This window comes from Podarcis erhardii (assembly GCF_964252035.2).
Source record: "Podarcis erhardii genome assembly, chromosome: 15".
Lineage (NCBI taxonomy): Eukaryota > Metazoa > Chordata > Lepidosauria > Squamata > Lacertidae > Podarcis > Podarcis erhardii.
In genome coordinates, this window is record NC_138505.1 from 12,568,284 (window position 1) to 12,590,509 (window position 22,226).

The 22,226-nt window shown below is 46.2% G+C and overlaps 1 protein-coding gene across 1 annotated transcript; it reads right to left on the reverse strand.

Moving 5' to 3' along the window:
• Window positions 1-342: 342 nt before the first annotated feature.
• On the reverse strand, window positions 343-21,279 carry STIP1 (stress induced phosphoprotein 1). Its single transcript, XM_081842958.1, has 14 exons — window positions 21,128-21,279; window positions 15,955-16,164; window positions 14,812-14,953; window positions 12,545-12,686; window positions 11,310-11,478; window positions 10,352-10,478; window positions 9,738-9,840; window positions 8,368-8,488; window positions 6,660-6,756; window positions 5,419-5,543; window positions 4,188-4,224; window positions 3,718-3,821; window positions 2,319-2,491; window positions 343-857 (listed from the first exon to the last, which is right to left on the reverse strand). The coding sequence occupies exons 1-14, from the start codon at window positions 21,134-21,136 to the stop codon at window positions 785-787; spliced, it is 1,632 nt and encodes a 543-aa protein (XP_081699084.1). The 5' UTR covers window positions 21,137-21,279; the 3' UTR covers window positions 343-784.
• Window positions 21,280-22,226: the final 947 nt, after the last annotated feature.

Here is a 22,226-nt window from a genome sequence, read left to right on the forward strand (position 1 = left end):
GCATGCCTCTGAATGCCAGTTGCTAGAAACTGCAAATTTGGAGAGCTGATGCCATACTCGGGTCCTGCTGGCGGGCTGCGCATTGGAACAACTGGCTGGCCATTGTGAGAACAGAACCCTAGACAAGATCAAATTAGTGATCTGGTTTGAAGAAGAATTAAGATGTCCACAGGAAGGTATCGAAGAAATCATGCTACCAGAGACCGTCTATGCTTGGAAAAGCCAAAGGCCTTGTGCAGACATGACTGCAAAAGCCACCTTTGATTGCCTGCTACCAGTGAGAGTGCCAGCATGCACATGCTCAGACCAGAACCTTGACATGAACGGAGGCGACTCGGGAAGCCAAGGCCACTAACTTTGCTTTTTTATTGGATGTGCAGCAGACGACAAAAAAAAAAAAAAAATGCAGCCTCACAGCCAAAAGAAACCAGACAAATGAACAAGTGATGCGCTTTCTCCACGCCACAGCCATCGGCAAAGATAATTAAAAACTTGGGAGGGGGGAGCGGGGAGGGAAAGAAGAGAGCAGCTCACAAATGGGAATAACTGCTGAGTGGCAGAGCGATGGGGCCACAATGACTGAGAGGCCACGCCCTGTGCTGGCAGGGTGCTTGATGTGAGCACACACGCATGTATATGTGCGAGACTAACACACCGCTCAACTGTACAAGTCTCTGCCTCTGACAGAGGGGGTGGGAGCGCCCTTGGACTGCGTTGCCAGCATCCAGAAGTCCCAGCTGCCCTTTTCAACAGGGGAAGGAGGGAGGGCGCAGAGTCAAAATCATCACCGAATTGCGATCAAACCAACATCCATGAGCTTCTGGATTTTCTGAGCAATGACGGGATTCTTCAAGTGTCTGTGAGAAACGAAAAGAGAAGAGTTGTGTCAAGTCAGGACCTTTGTCCCCACCGTGAGGCCGAACCATGGGATGGGAGAAACTGGCAGGTGTTGCTGGACTTCAACTCCCATCAGCCCCAGCCAGCCTGGCCAAATGTCAGGAGCGACGGGAGTTATAGTCCTGCCACACCTGGCTCCCTCTCCCTGCCATAGTGGGATCCTTTTATCAGCATCAAGGCAAGGTTTCACTGCAAGCAACTGACCAGAGGGTTTCAGAGGCCACAGGGCAGCAAGGTGCAACTGGGCACTGCACTGTCAAAGCCAACACACGTCTAGTCCAGTGTTTCACAAACTTGGGTCTCCAGCTGTTTTTGGACTACAATTCCCATCATCCCTGACCACTGGTCCTGCTAGCTAGGGATGATGGATGGGAGTTGTAGTCCCAAATCAACTGGAGTCCCAAGTTCAGGAAACCTTGATCTAGTCTTTATGGATGCGTTCTTCAAAGCTTACCTCCACATCATTTTTTATGCTGAAAAAGCCCCCCTCGGCTTATACTCAAGTGAGGGTCCTTTCGGGCTGCTGCTCCTTCCTCCTCCTCCAACTTTGCCGCTGGGGGCTGCGGAAGATCAAGCAGCCCGGAAGCACCCAGGTTTGTGGTGTGGTAACCTGGCTTATACTTGAGTCAAAAGTTTTCCCAGTTTTTTGTGGTAAAATTAGGTGCCTCGGCTTATATTCAGGTTGGCTTATACTGGAGTATATATGGGTATAACATTTATATCTCAACTCCACCCCCCGCAATGCCAAAGGACCTCAAAGTGGTGTACATAGATTTCCCCTCCCCATTTTATCCCGTGTCTCCCTGTGAGTAAGACTGAGAGACAGTGACTGACCCTGAGTGACACAGCAAGCTTCATGGATACACAGGGATTTGAATCCAGGTTTTAATCTGACACATTAGCCCAGGGTTGGTTAACTTGTTGCCCTGCAGATACTGCTGAACTACAAAAGTCCCATGAGCATCTGGCCAGCATGGCCAATGGCTGGGGATGATGGGAGCTTTTGCTCAGAAGCATCTGGAGGGTCAAAGGTCAGCCACCCCAGCAAGACACTGTCTTGCACATCTCTCTCTCTCTCAACCTCTCATGTCTCTCATAGCACCACACTCCAAATTTCAGAAACCTTTAACATTTCTGAATGTTTAAGAAGATCTCAAATGAATCCAGAACAGAAGCATGCAAAATCAGAATAAATGCAAAACAGTTGGCCTACATGCTGATCTGTGCTTATTCCTAGACTGCTAAGTGCTCTGTGTCTTTAGTGGCCTTCAACGTCAAACATTCCACTTATAAACTAGAACTTCACTGCCTGTGAAGATAACATGAGGTGGACCAACACATCATCTGAGCCACCACACAGGCTGTGTTAAGAGCCATCACACTACCGTCCACACTGGTGCTTTCTCCCTGCCCTCACTTACTCGCTTAGGGCTTGTGGGTCTTTCTGCATCTGTTCAAGGATCAGCCTCATGGCCGGGTCACTCATGATCTGCTGCACCTCTGGGTCGGCCATGGCACGGCGCTTCACATCCTCAGGGTTGTCATTGCGGTTGTACTGGGACATGAGGCATCGCTGGTAGCCCTCTGTAGCTTCCTGTAGGAAATAGGCAGGACCAAGAGGGCACGTCAAGATGGGTGTTTCCCCGCCCTCCTCCCTTGAATATTTTCACCACACCAGCAAAATTCTTATTTCTCTGCATTGGTTTTGACCACAAGGCTTCAAGGCCAGATGGAGGGAAAGTTATTTGCCACCCCCCCCTTGTGGGCCTTGAAAATTGTAAAGACAGATTCTGCGTAAGGATTGCAACAACCTTCCTGGTGCCCCCTAGAGGCTGCTGGACAACAACTCCCTTTATCCCTTTACCACTGGGCCCACGCTGGCTGGGGATGATCGGAGTTCAACACCAGCTGAAGGGCACCAAGTTGTGGGAGGCAGAAATAGAATCCCCTCTATCCCCAAATTATACTTGAACATCTCTGAATCATCCAATGAGATTGATGGACAGTAGATTTAGGATACAAGAAAATACTTCATAGAATGCATTATTAATTTGTGCGATTCACTGCCACCTGATGCAGTGATAGCCCTTGTCTTAAAATAGGATTTTTAAAAATCAGGGAGGCCAATTAACAGCTATTAGTCATGATGGCTAAATGGAAACTTCATGTTCCGAGACACTGTATCTCTGAATACTACTTTGGGGGAGGGGGGGGGCAGGGAGAAACATCTGGTTGGCCCCTGTGGGAAACAAGAAGCTGGACCACATGAATCTTTGCTGTGTTCTAGAAGGCCTGTTACGTTCTTAGCAAAAAAAGATGGACTGACGAAGTGTGTACAGGTAGGCGAAGAAGAAGAAGAAGAGGAGGAGTTTGGATTAGATATCCTGCCTTTCACTCTCTTTAAGGAGTCTCAAAGCGGCTAACATTCTCCTTTCCCTTCCTTCCCCACAACAAACACTCTGTGAAGTGAGTGGGGCTGAGAGACTTCAAAGAAGTGTGACTGGCCCAAGGTCACCCAGCAGCTGCATGTGGAGGAGCGGAGACGCAAACTCGGTTCCCCAGATTACGAGACTACCGCTCTTAACCACTACACTGGCTCTCAGGAAAGAAATAAGCCAATTCGCTGAAAGTTCAGGAACACCCCATTCCCAAGAGAACTGATACCCCCCCCCCTTTGAAGGCTGAACTTCACTGGAAAGACCCTTCCATCATGACCATGACGAGGCTCAGTTTTAATTCCTCCCCACTTGCTATTACCTGTGTTTAAGGGAAGCTCTTTCCCATTTCTCTGCCACAGCTGTATATCCAGCAAGTGCTCACCTTGCAGTTGGAGTCCAGCTCAAGGGCTTTCTGGTATACATCCATGGCTTTGGTATAATCTTTCATTGCTTCCAGTGCTGCTGCCTTGCGTGTGTAGCCTTTGACTGCAAGCCAAGAGCAAAAGTCATCAAACTTTTGAACTTATTTGCATCTTTTACCCTATTCCTTCATATATCTCAGTTTGAGTCACCCCACCCTTTGTTTATTCAAGCACCTTGTCCCAATTAACTGCTCTTTAAGGTAACTGGCTGAAAGCTTGCCCCTCTCAGCCCAGATACTGCCTGGTGTTATCTTGAAACAAGGTGCACCCCCCATCACAGTGGGATTTTACAGATAACTGGCTGCTAAACCTAAACCCACTCTCCAACCATCCCTTAAGCTGCTTAACCCCAAACCCTTGCCTGATGACCTGTTCTTGCCTTTAACCTTCCCAAATCACTTCCTTCCTATTGACATATTAATGTACTTACTGAATGTGGGTTCCAGGCAGATGCATTCTTCACAGTCCTGTGGAAGGAAGAGAAGCTGCTTTAAAAATTGTTTTTTAGGAACGAGCGCAAGGCTCATCTGTTCCTTCTCCAGCCATTTCCAGTCAGAAAAGCCTTCCCTCCATTTGCACCCCTGGATGCTTATGCCTCTGCTATCAGACTGCCAAGTTTGGGAACGGGAAGGTGGGCAGATGGGATGGAGGTAAGAACAATCCATCTCTACCACTCCTAACCATGGAACCACACTGGGGGCCTAATTAGTCTGCCTAAGTGTGGGATTACCTTCAATTCCAGCAGGCTAGTGGTACCAAAGAATCAGAGATCACCTTCAGAACACCTCCCTGGAGAGGACTATAAAGCTACCAGTTCAGGATTATCCTGAACTACTTATGGCTGTTTGTGGGTAGATTACAGGCACAATGTTAGCTAGGCCTTCTGCCAAGACACCTGAGCTTATTTCAAGCAGTTGCTCGCAAAGCAGGGATAGGGAACCTGTGGCCTTCCAGGAATTGCTGGATTCAAACTCCTATAAGTCACAGGGAGAATGCTCAGGGATGATGGGAGTTCTAGTCCATGACCATCTGGGGGACCAGAGATTCCCTAACCCTGCTCCTAAGCCTAGTTCACATAAGTGGCAGATGAGGTGGCAAATTTGGGTCTGAACTTCAGATTGCAAAGGTCCTTCTTATAAAATAGCTCCCTGCAAAGAGAAAAGAAGCTGGACACCAACAAGGTGGTTTCTTCCATGGCCAGATGACCTCAGCAGCTGGAGTGTCTCTTGCCAGTTTCAGCTGGTCCACCAGCTATGGCTATTGCTGAATAGGAATAGCCTTACCATTGGTGACCTGCCCCCCTGTCAAAAGTTGGCCTGTGGCGGGTAAGAATCTGGCTCACCAACTGAATTCAATCCCCCAGTTCTGGTGAAGACAATACTAAGCTTGATGGGCCAATGGTTTGGCTCCATATCAAGGCAGCCTCCTATGCCTACACCTAAAGTTTCTCTTAACTTCTGCATTGAATTGTCTGCCACAGAGCTCCCAGCTTTGTAGAGGATTTGGGGTCACATTTAAAGGGGCACATGTGCTGTGCACAGGGAGTGTGTTGTCAGACACAACCAACACTTCCTTCCCTATATTAGGCAGAGGAAGGAAAATACAGGCAGAAAAGCCCTTTCCAAGAAGTGTGCCCACCAAAACTGGCCTAGGATCCAGACCTTTACTGCTAACTGGAACTCCAGCAATTTGGTGTAACAGGCAGCTCTGTTGCTGTACAGTTTGGCATCGTTGGGGTTGCGTTTGATGGCTTCTGTGTAGTGTTTCATTGCTTGTGGATAGTCCCCTGCGAGGGAAGGAGAGTCATTAGCTCATATAGAGGTTTTTTGAAGGATCCAAATTCTCCACACGTTATTTTCAATAATCCTTACGAAGGACTGATTAGGCACAGCTAAGTGTGAACTCCATGCTGAGAGGCAGTTGACATTCCCTTCGTATCCAACATTTAGGCCGTGTGTGCAATTTCATGCCTAGCCAAAAAATAGCACCACCCACAGAAAAGAGGGAGCTATTGGCAGGCTTGGGAGAACCAACAAGTTTGCAGAAGAACAAAAACATTCTAAATGTTTGTACTGATAATAATGTTAACTATAACCTAAAGAAGGGAAATTCCCCAAAGGCAGCCTAATAAAGACTGGCCATACCATGGAATTCTGAATGGCTGGGGAACCAAAATGGAAAGGCAGGTGGGGCAAGGAATGGAATAGAGGTCCTGATTGATTGCTCCTGTTCACTTCTCTGGCTAGGAAGGGATGCTGCTTTCCAGCTCTGCTTCCTGGAGGCAACGGGTTAGCTACTGTGGGGAAGCAGGATGCAGGACTAAATGCAGCAAGGCTTTTCTTGTGTCAATAACCATGTTAAGGTAGGCTAGCACTATCAGCCCCTTATTGTAGATTGGAGAGGGGGTAGTGTTGGGAGAAAGGAGGCTTATCTAAGCCCACCTTGTGAGTTTATGGCCAGATGTGACTTGGGGATCTCGCAAAGTCTGCACACTCTTTACCAAAACATCAACAACTAAGGGAGATCTGGTTCACCAAATAAGACTTTTGTTGAATTTTATACCATTCTAACTGGGATGGTTTTTCTTGCTTTTATAGCTGTTTTTATTGATTGTTATACCTGTACATTATATGAAATAAATTTTATAAAGTGACAGGCAAACTACATTAGTTACATGGCTTGATATGCTCCCAGTTCAACACATGCCCTTCAGAAACTCATGTCACTATGGACAGGATAGTTAGGCATTTAGGCCTATTTCTTCTGCAAATATCGATCACTCAGCTACTCTCGCCAGTACTTCCAAGACAGTCTCTGCAATTAACAAGGAGCCCCCTGCTCTTTGCAGTGGCTACTTCTCAGCACAGTGAACAACAATGGACTCGCAAGCACAATGCCTTACCTTTCTGGAAACACTCATTGCCTTTGTTTTTCTCTTCCAGAGCAAGATCAGGATTTATATAGGCGACTCTTTCTTGCTCTTTCAAGATTTTCTCAGCCTGAAACAGAAAGTGAGCTTGAACAGTCCTGTCAGATCTGAGGTGGCAGATTTATGGAGCAGCTAAGCCTTATTGAATGGATTCAAGGTGTCAGTGCTATTAGAAAATTTGGAGAGAGGGTCCCTATCCTTTCCCTGCAACCCTAACCTAAGAAGACCGAGAGCCAACCTTTCAACTGTAAGCAACAGCACACCATATTATCATGCCAGCTTACATACCACCTAACTAAATGAAACAACTTTTGACTAAGTCAGAAGACTGCATATAAAGAGGGCAGGGGCAAATGAGTCTCCTGAGAGTTCAGTAATTCAGCAACATCAATCCTGTTATGGCCATAGTTCAGGGGATGTGCAGAAGAGCCTCCTCATCAAATCTCAAAGAAGTAAAGGAGAACGTGTTCTTAAGTAACTGGCACCAAAGCCACATAGGGCTTTAAAATGGTCACAATCACCCTGGATGTGAATGAATAGCCAGTGTTAACACTCAGGGTCATAGCCAACTATGTTATATTCAAAGTAGAACCGCTGAAATTAATAGGTCAGTCAGGGTAGACCAAGGGTTCCCAAATGCTGGTCTGTGGACCACCAGTGGCCCACAAGCTCCAGTCAGATAGTCCACAGCATGTCTATGGGTTCAATTTTGAAGATGGGAGGCAGCACATTCACTGCATTAAGTATAGTATTTATATTGAGTATTGTAATTTTTTTTGCTACTTTTTATTATTATGTTGTATTTTATTGTATTACAATTTGAATTCTATGAAATTCAAACTGCAATACTGTAAAATACTGCAAAAAAACTATACAAAGACAATCAAACAGCATTTAGCACAGCACATTACAACAGGCAAAGAAAGCATTGCACAGCCCACCAAAGCTATTACCAATTTTCAAATGGATAGTGGGGTAAAAAGTTAGGGAATCACTGGCGTTGACAATACTGAACTAGATGGACCAAGCCACCTGATTTTAGTATAAGGAAGCACAAGCAGAGACTATGGAGAGGGGTCAGAGTTTGGTGGTAGAAGACCATGCTAAAGGTCCTAGGTTCAATCCCTGGCATCTCCATTTAAAAGGACCAGCTAGGAGGTGACATGACAGATATGTGCCTGTCAAGCCACTGTCACAGTAAACACTGAGCCAGCTGAACAAATAGTCAAAACCGATAGAAGGCAACTTCCTAAACGTAAAACGTGGTGCCACAGGCTCAGTGATGGAACATATTCTTTCCATGCAGGTGGTCCCAATTTGGTGCACAGCATTTTCAGTCAAAAAGGAGCAGATAGCAGGAGATGGGAGAGACCCCTCTCTGTGCTCAAGACACTGGGGAGAGCTGCTGCCAATCAGAGTAGACAATTTCTGAACAAGACGGACCAATGCATGGCTGGGAAAAACGGGAGGGCCAGAACTGCATGGGGGAGCCAGAGTTTGCAGGTTCGGCTGGAGTATCTAGGGGGTGAGGAGGGTGGATGCTGTTGGACTCCCAACTCTCATCAACCCCAGCCAGCAGGGGTTGGTCAGGGGTAATGGGATTTGTAGGCCAGCCACATCAGGAGTGGGAGAGGTTTCCCAACCCCGAGCTATAGCAAAACTCTTGCAAACAAACACTTGCCTGTTGACACTTTTTCAGTACATCCGGAGTCCGGTGTTCAGCCAGAGACTTGTTGTAAAACTGAATGGCTTCCTTGTACTTTTCCTCCTTGAAGTAGGAATTGCCAATCCGGGCATAAGCTCTATGTTCAAGAGAACAAGCCATGGAATGAGCTGCTGGAAAGCATCCAATAGGTGAAGAACCCTGACCCATGATTCCCAGGAGGCTTTGTTGCAGGGGAAGGGCAGGGGCATGCAGGACAAAGACAAATCCCATGCTAAGGGAAGCTAGGAGAAATAATCTTTATATACATCTATGTTGCAACCACATTTGGAATACTGTGTACAGTTCTTGCTACTGCTTCTTAAGAAGGATACTGTAAACACAAAAAAGAAAAGGGAAAGGAAGAGAAGAAAAGAGAAAAAAAAGAAAGGGGGCAACCAAAATGGAACAGAGGGATGGATCAGGCGTATAAAATTCTGCACTATGTAGAAGTAGATAGAAAGTGTTCTCCCTCTCATAATACTAAAAACCCAGGGTGGATTATCCAGTGAAGGTTATTGGAAGGAGATTCAGGATAGGCAAAAAGAAGTACGTCTTAGAATAATAGAATTTCAGAGTAATTCAGAACTCTTTTGCTTAACATGGGGCTCAAACCCATGACCCTGATATTAAGAGTCTCATGCTCTACCAGCTGAACTATCCCTCATCATGTCTTCACATATGTTAAATGATGGAGTTTGGCTATGACAAGATGTGGTGATAGCTGCCAACTTGGATGGCTTTGAAAGGTGATGAGACAAATTCAAGGAGGGAATTAAGCTATCAAGGGCTACCAGTGGCTGAGAGGGCTATTGCCCTCAGCTCTGCTTGGGGGCCTTCTGGTTGGCCATTGTGGAAAACAGGCTCCTGCTGGGTCCGGCCAAACGTCTATCTAGTCCAGCCATCTTTTTACATTTATGTTAGGCAGGCTAGGCAGGGTAGTGATTTTATAGCACAGCAGAATCTAGGTCACACAGCACCATGCAATAGAGTACATTTCAAGCCGTCATGACTCAAGTTTCCATTCAGCTCATGCATAAAGCTTTATTCAGTCAGCAGTCAGGTCTCATTAGTTCAGGGGTGGGAGACCTGTTGCCCTCCAGATACTCTTAAGACCACAATTGCCATCATCCCTAACCTGTGGTCACACTGGCTGGGGCTGAAACAAGTCGGAGTCCAACAACTTCTAGAGGGTCACAGGTTCTTCACATCTCTCACCCCTGCATTAGCTCAACGTCTTAAATTAAGCAACCACGTTTTAAAAAAATCAAATGCTCTACCACATGGCTCAGTGGTGGGTGGAGCCAGAGGGGAAAGTGGGCAGAGCAAAAAATGTGAATGCCACTCACTTGGCAATCTGCCGGTAATCCTCCCGGTTCTCGCGTCCCACTTCAATGGCCTGCTCACACAGTTCCCGGCACTTGTTGTACTCCCCCTTCTCAAAATACACCGCTGCAGGAAAAGGAAGGGGAAAGACAGTCGTGAACCCCTGATTTCCCAAGACTGGGTGAGCTACATACGAAGACCTCTGGCTGGGAAATCCACACCTTCTGTCTAGTTTTATTTATTATGAAAATAAAATTTATGTGGCGTTTGGCCTGCTTTCAAGCTATCAGTTCAGGCCTCTGGCAAGAGCAAGCCATCTCTTCAACATTTCGTTCCTGATCTTTGTCAGAGCAAGTTGCTCATTCCGAGCTATCCATGGTCCCACAACCTTCAACCAGCCATAACTCCAGCCTCACTGCTTTCTCTGTTAGTACCCAGGAATGGATCAGTGCACGACAATGACCAAACATATGGGGGGACAAAGGGTTCCCACCCCTGAGTTTAAAGGAACCTTACTGCCCTGGTTCAACTCCAGCCCACGCTAAACTTTGTTTTTTGCCATTTTAAACCTACCATAAGGCTGTTCATGCACCTCAGCTCTGCCTGGGATGGGAAGAATGATGCCCCACAATCTCACCTGCTTGGTTAGTGATGTATGTCATATTGGTTGGATCCAGCTCCTTTGCCTTGTCATAATGCTTCAGGGCTACCTCAAAATCTTTCTTCTTATAAGCCTCATTCCCCAGTTCTTTTTCCTTAAGAGCCTGAAAGGCAACAGACACTCAACTTAATAACTGGTATTGCAGAATGGCAAGACATAATTCAGCCAAAAAATCTCCACCTTGCCAGAGACAGCATTTCTTACGTGTAAGTGTAAGTGTATTTCAAGGATGGCCATTTGAACCTGCCCAGTGTTTGAGATCAGTTGAGACCCTGAAAAACCACACCACTAGCCCCAACTTCAGGCGTTAGGTGTGCAGCTACCAGAGAGCTTTATGGTTCTGGCATCCCAGCTGTGGAATACCCCCCATAACAGATCTGCTTGTTACAGACATCAATATATTTTGTGGGCCTGGTGAAAGCTGCAGCATTCCTTTAATGGGGATATTTTGATATTGCCACATTTTTCTGATAATGGTACTAAAATACATCAGAAATCCATTATTTATCAATTACATTCCCATTCCACCCAGTAGCTGATATTCTGGGCAGTGGTACCTATTTATCTATTTGCACTGAAGTGCTTTCAAACTGCTAGGTTGGCAGGAGCTGGAAAAGAGCAACAGGAGCTCACCCTGTTGTGGTGATTTGAACTGTTGACCTTCTGATCAGCAAGCCCAAGAGGCTCAGTGGTTTAGACTGCAGCGCCACCCACTCCTTTAAGTACGAGTTTTTGATTACTGTCTATTAATTTAGATTTTATGTACCCTTGGTATTTTGTATGGTATGTTTAATAAGACCTGTGATAAGATGACAGCTATTAAAAAGCTTTTAAGAAAAGGTGGCCAGTCAATACATCTTCTGAATAAGGTACATAGTGCTGAGAGGGAGCATTCTACTGTTGCAGCCAAGTCTCCTGGGCCTGCAGGCAGTACCTGCTTCTTATTCTCTGGCAGGTCTTCCTCCATAGGTTCCGGCTTGGGCTCCTTCTTGGGGGGTGGCGGAGGGGGTGGAGACATCGCTTCGTCGTCATCATCTGCACTGGCCAAGTCGACTCCAAGTAGCACCCCAAGGGTTGTCATCACCCGCGGGTCCTTTAGTTTCCTGTTACGAAGGCAGGCCACAAAATGGGTCACGAAGAACTGCAGCTTGGTGGATTAAGTGCTGGAGACCCGAGGTTGCAACCAATGTTGGTCTGGCTCAGAACAGACCCACTGAAATCAATGACTGATGCAGGTCCATTCATTTTAATTAGACTACTCTGAATAAGATATAGGTGGATGTAGCCCCCAGGATCTAGTTCTGCGCAAGTCAGTGTCAGACTCCATTTTCTAACTGTAAGACTATTGAATACTCCAGCAGCTTTGAGGGGCAGCTATGTTTCTGTGATTTTTCTGAAATGGACCAAGTCCATCAATTTTATGAAAGACTGTCTTAAAAGACACCCTGTTTAAGGCTCTTTGAGGTTTTTGCTACAAACTTCCTATGAAACTGAAGATCCTTGTGCTGAACGCCACCCACATTAACTCAATTTCCAATACTATGCATGAAGCAGGTTTTTTTCCTAGTTGCTGCCGGACTTCAAGCACATTAAAAAAGTAAATATGAACCCTTAGTTAGAAATTTAGAGGTACTCCTGGATCTACCTCTCTCATTCGAACTACTACACCATCCATACTGGCTCTCAATAATTTTTCATTCCAGCAGACTTTTAATATACCAGGTTGAAGACATTCTGCTGAACACTATGTTTTTTACCTGCTATGCTTCACAGTTATATTTTTACTTTTGCTATATTCTACTATTGTGATTTAAATATTTCTAAAGCTGCCTTGCACAATTCCTATATCCTGGAATTCATTTTAATGGTGTTCCCTTCAAGCGGTACAGCTGCCATGACAACCTCAAACTGCCCTTCTGTCAAGTTCACAAAATTATTAACTGTGATAGTTAAATTATATTCACACATACAAAAGCAATGTTATCTGTGAATGCCAAAATACTGGTGATGAGAAGCAGGATAAGGCAATCACCACCAAGCTCCACTTATGAGCTCCCAGGGACATTTAGCAAGCTGTGAGATGGAATTCTGGGCCCGGTGAGTCTTGGGCATGACTCGGAAAGACAATCCTACAGCATACAATTCCCAACCCCCACTCCCGGCACTTACGCCCCCAGGTCTGAAGGCTTGTTGCGGAGCTGCTCAATCAGTTCTCTGTAGCTCGGATCACTGAGCAAGCCTCTTGTGCGGGGATCACTCTCCAGCTTCTGATAAAGGTTGGGCAAGTTGAAAGGGTTCATGAGATTCCTTTCTGAAGGATGACCAGGGCAGGGGAGAGAAGAAAGGCAATACCAGTTTTGAGTGACACACAGCAGCATTCTTGACAACAGGGCCTTCCCTGCCCTCCACCATCTGTAAGCTCTGGGAAAACCCAGGGGGAAGATTACGTCATGGAAGGTGTGAGGTTCCTGCTGCCACATGCCCACATTATTCACATCTTTCAACAGCTAGACTGTGTGGAAACAGCAGCGCTGCTGAATACCTGTGGTCCCCAAGCTATGGAAACACAGAAAGCCCAGCCCTACAGTTCTGAGTCACACTAATGAGACTGAAGCCCAGCTATCTGCAAGATCTAAATTCCTTCTGGAATAGGTGCCTGCACCCACTGCAGGTCTTGGAGATAGCCTGTAGCTATCTTATCCATGCAATCTAGGGAAGTCTTTGCCAACCTGGTGTCCTCCATGACAGTGTTGGCTAGGGCTGATGGAAGCTGTAGTCCAAAACATCTGGAGGGCACCAGGTTAAAGAAGGCTTTGATAAGGAAACAGAAGCACTCCCTCTTTCCTTCATCTTGAGTGAGTTCAGCTGGTGGAGCAAATGCACCAGGTGTTCTCACAGCATCAGGCACTGAAGACCTGTAGTTTCATGATTTTCTGTCAAGTAAAAGGGTATTGGGGTGTTTGGTTGTGCTACAGATGCACCATGATGTTTCTTCTCTGCGCTCCTCCTAACAGTCATTCCTCCTCTGGTCACTGCTATGGATGCCCGACCTGTCGGTCTCCAGAAATTCTGTGTCACTCAAGAGCTCTCTCCCTTTCTGTGGTTTCCAGAAACTGGTATTCAGAAATGTTACTGTCTCCAACTGTGCAGTCAGAACCCAGCCATCATGCTAGAAGCCTTGGATAGCCCTCTCTGCCATGAATTTGTCCAATTCACTTTTAAACCCACCATCACTGCCTCCTATGATAATGCGTTCCATAGTTTAACTACACAGAACATAGTACTTTCTATTATCTGTCCTGAATCTTCCAACATTCAGCTTCAAGGGATTTCCACAATTTCTAGTTCTGAGGGAGAAAAACTTTTCTCTAGCCAATTTCTCCATGCCATGCATAATTTGATAAACTTCTATCATGCCGCCTCTTGTCTTTAAACTAGGAAGTCCCAACACTACAACTTTTCTTCATGGAGGAGTTGCTCCATCCCCTTATTTGGGGATGTCCTTTTGTAACTCTACATTAACCTTTTTGAGGTGAAGCCACCAGAATGGTACACAGTAGTTCTGCTCTTATGCTGAGCATTTGAAAAGCTACACTTTAAATTCTATTTTAACCTGTATTTTAATTAACTGGTATTTTTTGTTTTTGTTCCCCCCACCCCAATTATGTTTTATTGTAATTTTATTGGTGTTAGCTGCCCTGAGCCCGGTTCTGGCTGGGGAGGGCGGGGTATAAATAATTTATCATTATTATTTATTAAATCAAATCATTTTAAGATCCAACAGTCTTCAAAGCTCAGCTGTGTTGCTTAAGCTCTCCCAACTCAGATCTGTTTCCAGACAGATGTCAAGTGGGGCTCTCACAACTGACAAGCAACCACCAAGAAAACCTTCATGACTTCACTGGAAAAGCATGTGCCATCACAACATGGCCCTCTTATCAACAGTCAAATCCAGCTATATGTGTATTTGATGCTCTTCAATTTTATTATTGAAATCTGCATCACAACCCCTGTAACAAAGCCATTTCCCTTTGTGGTACAGGGTAGAGGCAGGGAAGGTTACTGAAATCAGTTGCCCAGTAGTTATGAAGCTTCATCAGCATGGATCCCCTTACGCCAGCTCTCCCCAATCTGCTGCCCTCTAGATGTCAGGGGACTCCAACTCCCATCAGCCTCAGCCAGCATGGCCAGTGAGAGCTGCAGTCCAATAAAACCTGGAGGGCAGCAAGGATGGGGAGGCTAATGAGAGCTGCAGTCCAATAAAACCTGGAGGGCAGCAAGGATGGGGAACACTGCCTTTCCTAGGCCAATTTGTCCAATTCTTTGTCATGGGATAATTTCTCAAACTTCCATGTCACGTTAGCCACAGAACTAGTTCATGTAGGCAAGTCTTAAGAGATAAGGAAGGAAGCAGATCTGGGTGTGACTTCCATCACCTGCATGCCTGGACTCCATGTTTTGCAGCCCTTCCTTCAACTGTGCGTTGCCTGGCTCATGTTTCAGCCCTTCTGCATATGTCTTCTTGGCCTCTTCAAAGCGGTTCAGAAATTCCAAGGCAGCTGCCTTTCGGGAATAGCCCTGAGAAGAGAAGAAGAGCAGCCAGGTCAGCAAATACGGTATGAGACAAGGCAGAGCAGCCAATATATCAGTTTTCCAAAACTGACATGAAGGACTATACAAAACTCTAATTCACCATGCTTGAAGACAGCTACTTGCCTAATTGACTATGCCAACTACCAGTTGTTGCAAACCAATGCAACAGTTGCAAGGAAGAACCTTCTTTAGCCTGCAGACCTTGCATATGCAACAGTGGTGCATGACACACTTTGGGCCAAGTATCTGCAGTGTGGTGCAGTAGGTTAGACCTGGGTTCAAATCCCTACTCAGCCATGGAAATCACTGGGTGACATCAAGCCAGTTACTTATCTCTCAGTCTGACCTACCTCAGGATAGGGGTGGGGGAGAGCAATTTATGCTACCCCGAGTGCCTTAAAAGGATAAAAATGTAGTAGGAACTTCAATAAGGATAAAAATGTAGTAGGAACTTCAATAATGATTTTTTTTTCTTTTGTTATTGTCTACACTGACCGATAGTAGTTCCCCCAAATTCCATTCAAATGAGAATCTTACCCAACCCTGCCTGAAGATGCTGAGGACTGGACCTTTTACATGCAGAGGACATGCTTTACCACTGAGATACACAGTGCTTCCCCAGCACGCACACACAGCTGGAAGAAAATGCCACGCCTGAACTGCAGTGACTTCATTGCCAGGCATTTAATGCCCACTTCTCTCTTGTTCCTTGTGAAGTGAGGGAGGGCAAAGCCTTGGGGCTCTCATTCTGGAATCACAAGTCCACCAAACAGAATAATGGTATATGGCAAGGATGGGGAAACCTTCACCCTCCATACGTTGCTGAACTACAACTCCCATTGCCCTTGGCCTTGCTTGCTGGGGCTGATGGGAGTTGACAATTCAGTAACGTCTGAAGAGCCAAAAGGTTTCTCACACCTGGTGTATGCAATGGGCATTTCTCCACAGCTGTGTCATGTCTCCTTGGCTAGAAGGGGGTTCCCCACCTTGCCCCACTCTGGCTTCAGTTCAATTGTCTTGCAAGCGTCTTCCAGGGCTTTCTGATATTCGCCTTTCTTGGCATAAGCAGCAGACCGATTGCTGTACAGCACATGATTGGCAGAATCCAATTTGATGGCCTCTGAGTAGTGCTTGATAGCTTCTGCTGTGTTGCCTGAGCTCAGGGCTTTGTTACCCTTCTCTTTCAATTCATTCACCTGGTGGGAATTAAAAAAAGAAGTCAAAAGCTTGCCGAGGATTCCGTGCACTAGTAACCCAGAAAAAGAACCTATTGCTCCAGTGAACTACTTCTTACCAAACTCTGAGCATCCCAGATGAGTAAACACCTGATTCTAACTCCCACTGTTGCTATAACATTGAATTGAGGCATTTTTGCTAAAAATTGGAGTTTGATGGTCAGCAAGCAAAAGGCCCTCCTCTCTTCAGCAGACTTTTTTCAGTTTTTTTGGGGGGGGAGGGGGAGAAAGTAAGTTTCTGGCCTCTGAAAGTTTATTGCACACCCATTTTCAGCTACTTACCCAAGGCAAAACACACAACATAGTAATAATACATGAATGCAATTTTTACATCTCTAGTTGCAATCCTAGCAAAAGCGCCAAAAGGTAGGTCATCATTACTTATCCCCCTCCTCTCAAGCTTTCCAGCTCCTTGAGTGGGATACAGGGTTAGCAAAAGCACCTGACTTTGGAATGGCTTGCCTCTTGCACTCCCATGGCGTGATTTTGACTTTTTACATTTGATTGATGCTTTATGGCATTTTTGTACAGTGGTACCTTGGGTTAAGAACTTAATTCGTTCTGGAGGTCTATTCTTAACCTGAGACACCACTTTAGCTAATGGGGCCTCCCGCTGCTGCCACACATTTTCTGTTCTCATCTTGAAGCAAAGTTCTTAACCCGAGGTACTGGGTTAGCAGAATCTGTAACCTGAAGCGTCTGTAACCTGAGGTACCACTGTATTTTGTTTTAATATGCTGTTCACCACTTTGGCAGCCTTTTAACCAGAAAGCAGCATATAAAGAGTTGGGGGGGAATTGCAGATGGAGGGGCTGAGGGTGGCTTGTGAGTTAAGGGCAGATGCAAGATGTGAACCAAGGAATTCGACATTTTGTAGCTCAGTCTCTTAACCTCTTAGCCACTAAGCAGGGACAGGGAGAAAATGGGTCATGATTAACAAGCCGAGTTTCCCATTCCCAACTGCTTAACGATATCAACAAAAAATGACTTTCCCACCTAAATTAGGTTGCTGAAATTAAGGAAGTACTGAACACAAATCCCAAGACTTGGAATATGTTCAGAGGCACCCTGCTCCTTAACTCTTACTCTATCTTTTGTACTTGACCAGGCATAGGAAAACCTGGCCCTCCACCAGCTGTTTTGAGACTACAATTCCCATCATCCCTGACCACTGGTCATGTTAGCTAGGGATGGTGTGAGTTGTAGTCCTAAAACATCTGGAGGGCTGAGTTTGCCTATGCCTGTACTTGACTTTCATTGGTAGATCTTGGGAATGCGCTTTTGTTTTGTTTTTTAAAAAAGACCTCCAAGTCTGCCTACCTCAGACTATAGCAACTGTAAGAAATAAACAGACTTCAGCTAATGAAATCTGTACAGTGTGGCAACAGTTGTTAAGTGGTTCAGGTTTAGGTTTCTTGTACTCTAAATATCTGCAATAAGACACCAATTCTCAACCATCACTGCCAGATAGAAGTCAGTTGTTGGGCATTCCATTTTACAAGGGTTGCACAGGACTGCATTCAAATATGCATCTCTATAGGGAATAATATGTTGCACTTCTTTGCAGTTTCATATGACACAGAAAGTGTTGAACCCTCTATTGCTTACAAGTGGGCACACTTTTCTTCTTACGAGTGACAGATGTGAGACACTTCTTTCCCACCTGAAGGTGAGTAAGTTGGCCAAAGCTGCTGCAAGATATTCCCAGTGACTGTTTCCCTCTAGAAAGAAATGACGTGAGCCTGAGGGACAGGCCCCCAGGTATGAGTCACCGCCTCCACAGGTAGCCAAGGGAGTGAAACTGCAGCATCCGCAGCCCAAATGAATTAGCAGCCCACCATCTGCTGATGCAAATAGAATGTTGTCCCTGCTGTGTCCAAGGCTGCTCCTAAGGGGGACAGGAAGCTGGAGGCAGCTCCCTCTGAATCACGGCTCTATTCAGATAGGGGTTGCTTGTTGAAATTACAGACAGCCAAGGGGAAAACAATCTCCACTTAGCTGCATTAATTTGGGACAAAACGTTCAGGCTACACATGTAAGGATTTTAGAGCCCTTTCAGTCTTAGAGGGAGACACAGCTGTACAATAAAACACAGCAAGATGTCACATGCAGAAAGGGTACAAATTGGCAGGCAAGGCATGGAGGTGGTAAACTTTCTCTAGAAGAAGAATATTACCCTACAGCCACACACCAAACATTTAGGAGGGACAGTGGGGAGAGAAAGAAAGCTGAGGCCAGTATTGTGAAGTGATGCAGGTGGACTGCAGCCAGGTTGCCATGGTATAACCTTGGCAGATTCACCTAAACACTCGGCGCAACGGGCTCTGTTTTTCACTTGACGGTGTGGAATCACCACCTTGCTAAGCTTGAGGCCTGTTTTGTTGAAGATTACTTTCTTCCTACACCCATTTTCACATACAAAAGACACACTTAACAATTTGGAATGGGGAGGCAGCTCCTATGTCAGGAAGTGAGCTGGCACCATAGCTCAGTGGTATACCACATGCTTTGCAAGCAAAATGCTTTAGCTTTACAGTAGTTCCAATTTAAAAGGCTCTTTGCTAAGAAGACTGGGAAAGACCTTAGTGCAACAGTTGCTAGTCACAGGAACTGCCTTACGAAGAATCAGGTTGTTGGTCCATCTAACTCAGGACTGTCTACACTGTCTAGCAGTGCCTCTCCAGGGTCCCAGGTAAAAGCCATTCCCAGCCCCTACTGGGAGATGTGAGGGTCTGAACCTAGGACCTATTGGATACAAAGAACGGGTCTCTACTGTTGACCACTGCCATCACTCCCAAGTGTGACAGCAATTCCTACCTCAAAAGTTTCCTTCTAGCAGGTGCCGAACATGCTGCAACATGCAGGCTGTGATAGGCTCAGAAGGCTCCTTTGGAAAACAAACAGGCTTTTAAAAAGCTGCAATGCCCCACTGATCCTTGCTCAGCCTAACTTTTTGCTTCATCTCACAAGGGTTATAAAGCTGCATCCGCACCTAAAGCACTTCACTCAGAAAACTGCCATCAACTTGCTCATGCTACCAAAACTATACAATTCTCCTAGAAATATGGGAAGCTGCCTTTACTGGATCAGAACATTAGTCCATCTAGCTCAGCACTGTCTACACAGACTGGAAGGTCTCCAGCTTTACACCATTCCAACTTCCAAGTCCTACCTAGAGATACCAGGAATTACAGCTGGGATCTTGTACCAACAGAGTAAGAGCTACATTAAGCTACAGTCCTTTGCCTAGTTCCAATGGTTCCACACATACTGTCACCATGTGGCCCTAAAGCTACTCTACAGATCTTCCTGCAAGATTATTCCTGCCGCAATCCAGGCCTTAGGAATCACAACCCCTAGTGGAGCTTGCATAAATATTAAAGATCAAATTTCCAAAATGAGGTAGAGCTTTCGGCATTTGTGCTATTTTAATTGCATGCTCCATAACAGGCTACCCTATCAACCAAAATCCATCAGGTTGCTACATCTTATTCAAGATGTCTGTCAGACACCGCTTCCCTCATGGGCTCCACCTCAAAGACTATGTCCCAGGACTGAGGAGGAAGGTGAGGATTTCAGCTTGGGAGGGGAATACTGTGGTGAGGAACAGTGCAGAGTAGGAAATGGGGATTACCTGAGAAGCAGTACTAGCTGCATTGGTGTGGGGCATAGCTTGAGGGGTAGGTTTTAGAAATAAACTTATGCACATAAATTACCTATGGTGGTTCAAGAGTCCACTCACAGTAGATCCACACCATACATTTAAAGCACACCCAATGCACATTTAAAACTCACGACTTCCCCCAAAGATTCCTGGGAACCGTAGTTTGTTAGAGATGCTGCAAACTGTAGTTCTGTGAAGGGAAAAGCTACAGTTCCCGGAATTCTTTGGAGAAAGTCATTAAGTTTTGAATGTATGGTATGGCACCATCTTCAAACCATCACAGATTACTTATTAATATAAGTTTTTTCCTACAAAACTGAGCTCGCAAACCATGCTGCAAGGAGCCTCGCCTCAAGCTCTAACTCTGTAGCCACCTTTTTAATGGTCTATCGTTCTCATGACCTCTTTGATGATACAGTCCTTAATTCCCATCCTCTAATGGCACATTATTGGTTCAATGACCCCTGCAATCAAGGGCTATATACATTTTATGAAATTAATAAATCAAGCTTATTGTGATCCCTCACAGAAATCTAGTTCCTCTGCCCCACACACTATTGAATCCACCAGCCCCACAAAGCCTGCCATTCAGCCCTCCAATTTATATGCCACAGCCCCTTCCACCTACACTCCTAGCCCTGCCATGATACCCCAGGACCCCTAATTCGGATGTAGCCCCATCACACTACAGTATGTATTTGCTGAAAACCCCTCCATGATGTCTGGCACAGAGCCCATAAACCTTCCCCACTTAAGACCTTACAAGCCTAGCCTCCCCCCCCCCATCTCAGATCTTCACACGAGGCCTTACAGAGCCCTTTATTTCTTTATCCCTTCAGGACCTTCGCAGTTCAGCCACCCCTCCCCCCCGCCTCCCGCAGAAGGCCCCTTACGAGGAGGTAGTCTTGTTCCCTTCAAGATCCCCTCATGACCTGACCCACGAAGGCTTCCCATAATGCTTTGCACAGGTATAGCCGCCCCCTCGTCGCAATCATCCCGTCAAAAACTACCCGAGACCCCCTTCCCATTCCTAACACCCCCCTCAGTCCTTCCCATGATCCTTCGCCCCGACCACCTTTTCAAAAAGAAACCCTCTCCCGTCAGACCCCCTTTCCCCCCAGAATGCCTTGCAAAAAATAATCTCAGCAGCACCTCACACCACATTTTCTCCCCCTCTCTCCCCTTCCCGGGACCCCTCTAGGACCGCCACCTTCCCATGAGCCTTTGCGGTTGCTAAAAAGCTCCAGCCACTTCGCCCACCTTCTCCATGGCGCCGGCCAAGTCTCCCGCGCCACCGCTGCCGCTTCTAGTTAAGCCTTTCCTCCTTCCTGCGCCCGCCTTTCCTTTTTCCCACCAGCCTTCTGGAACCTGCTAGAACCCTCCAGTCCCCGCCCCTGCCTTCTTATTGGATCCCGCCTGGCGCGAGGCCGCGCCCGCTACCCCCCTCATAGGGCGAAGGGGGAAAGGCGGGGTCTCTCCCTGATAGAATATCCGTCCTCGGCACGCGCTATTGGCCCCAACGCTTGACAGGCCCGAGCGGGGCGGGGCTTGATAACGGCAATTGGTGTGCGTCGCTGTGTCATTTGCCAAGCGGCGGCCTCGTTCCTCTGGAACGTCCCGCCTTCGGGTTTCATTGATCAAAGCTGCGCTGCGCCCCTATTGGGTAGACTGTGAGTTGGAACGTCACCACAGACTGCGCCCATTGGCTGGAGCTTTGTTCGGATTTCTCCACCTCCCCATCTTTCTTATTTCCAGATTTTTCCTCGTGGGACGTCCTTGAACGCTTAGAGAAAAGTGGCATACAGTAATGCCTCCCCCCCCCCAGTGGTGAACGGAAGTCTCTCTCACTGTGTTTCTATAATTTCTATTATCATATCATACATGCAACGCAGTTATAAACAAAATTAAAAATGTTTGTCTTGAGTAGTATTTTTAATTACAAATTTAGTTTACAATTTTTTATTTGGGCACTTCCATTAAACAGAGACATCCACAGTTAACAATAAAATAAAGTACATTAAATAAATAAACAATGACTTTAGGCTTCCTATTAATCAGTCCTTTAAATAAGACATGGAGAGGAATGGCAGTGGTCATATAATAAACCTAAGTTGGGTTCATTTACTGCAGGGGTGGGAAGTCTGTTCTGGCCTGTAGGCCAGATCCTTCTCCCACTTAACCTTCCAGGGCCAAATTTGACAGGTAGGTGGGGTTGTGCATCTGGCAAGCACCTAGCATTGCTGGTCAGGACTTCAAAGCACCATGTGAGGCTTGCAAAGAGCCCCACATGGTGCTTTGAAGGGCTGCTGATCAACTTGCTCTCTGCAGGAATTGGCTGTATGATTGAGTTCCCGACAAG

Excerpts from the sequence above, each read along its gene's own strand:
- STIP1 (XM_081842958.1), bottom strand. Across the intron at positions 12,687-14,811 it reads CATGGAGTCCAGGCATGCAG|AAAGGAATCTCATGAACCCT; the intron begins GTGATGGAAGTC and ends GTCATCCTTCAG. Across the intron at positions 4,225-5,418 it reads AGTTCCAGTTAGCAGTAAAG|GACTGTGAAGAATGCATCTG; the intron begins GTCTGGATCCTA and ends TTCCTTCCACAG.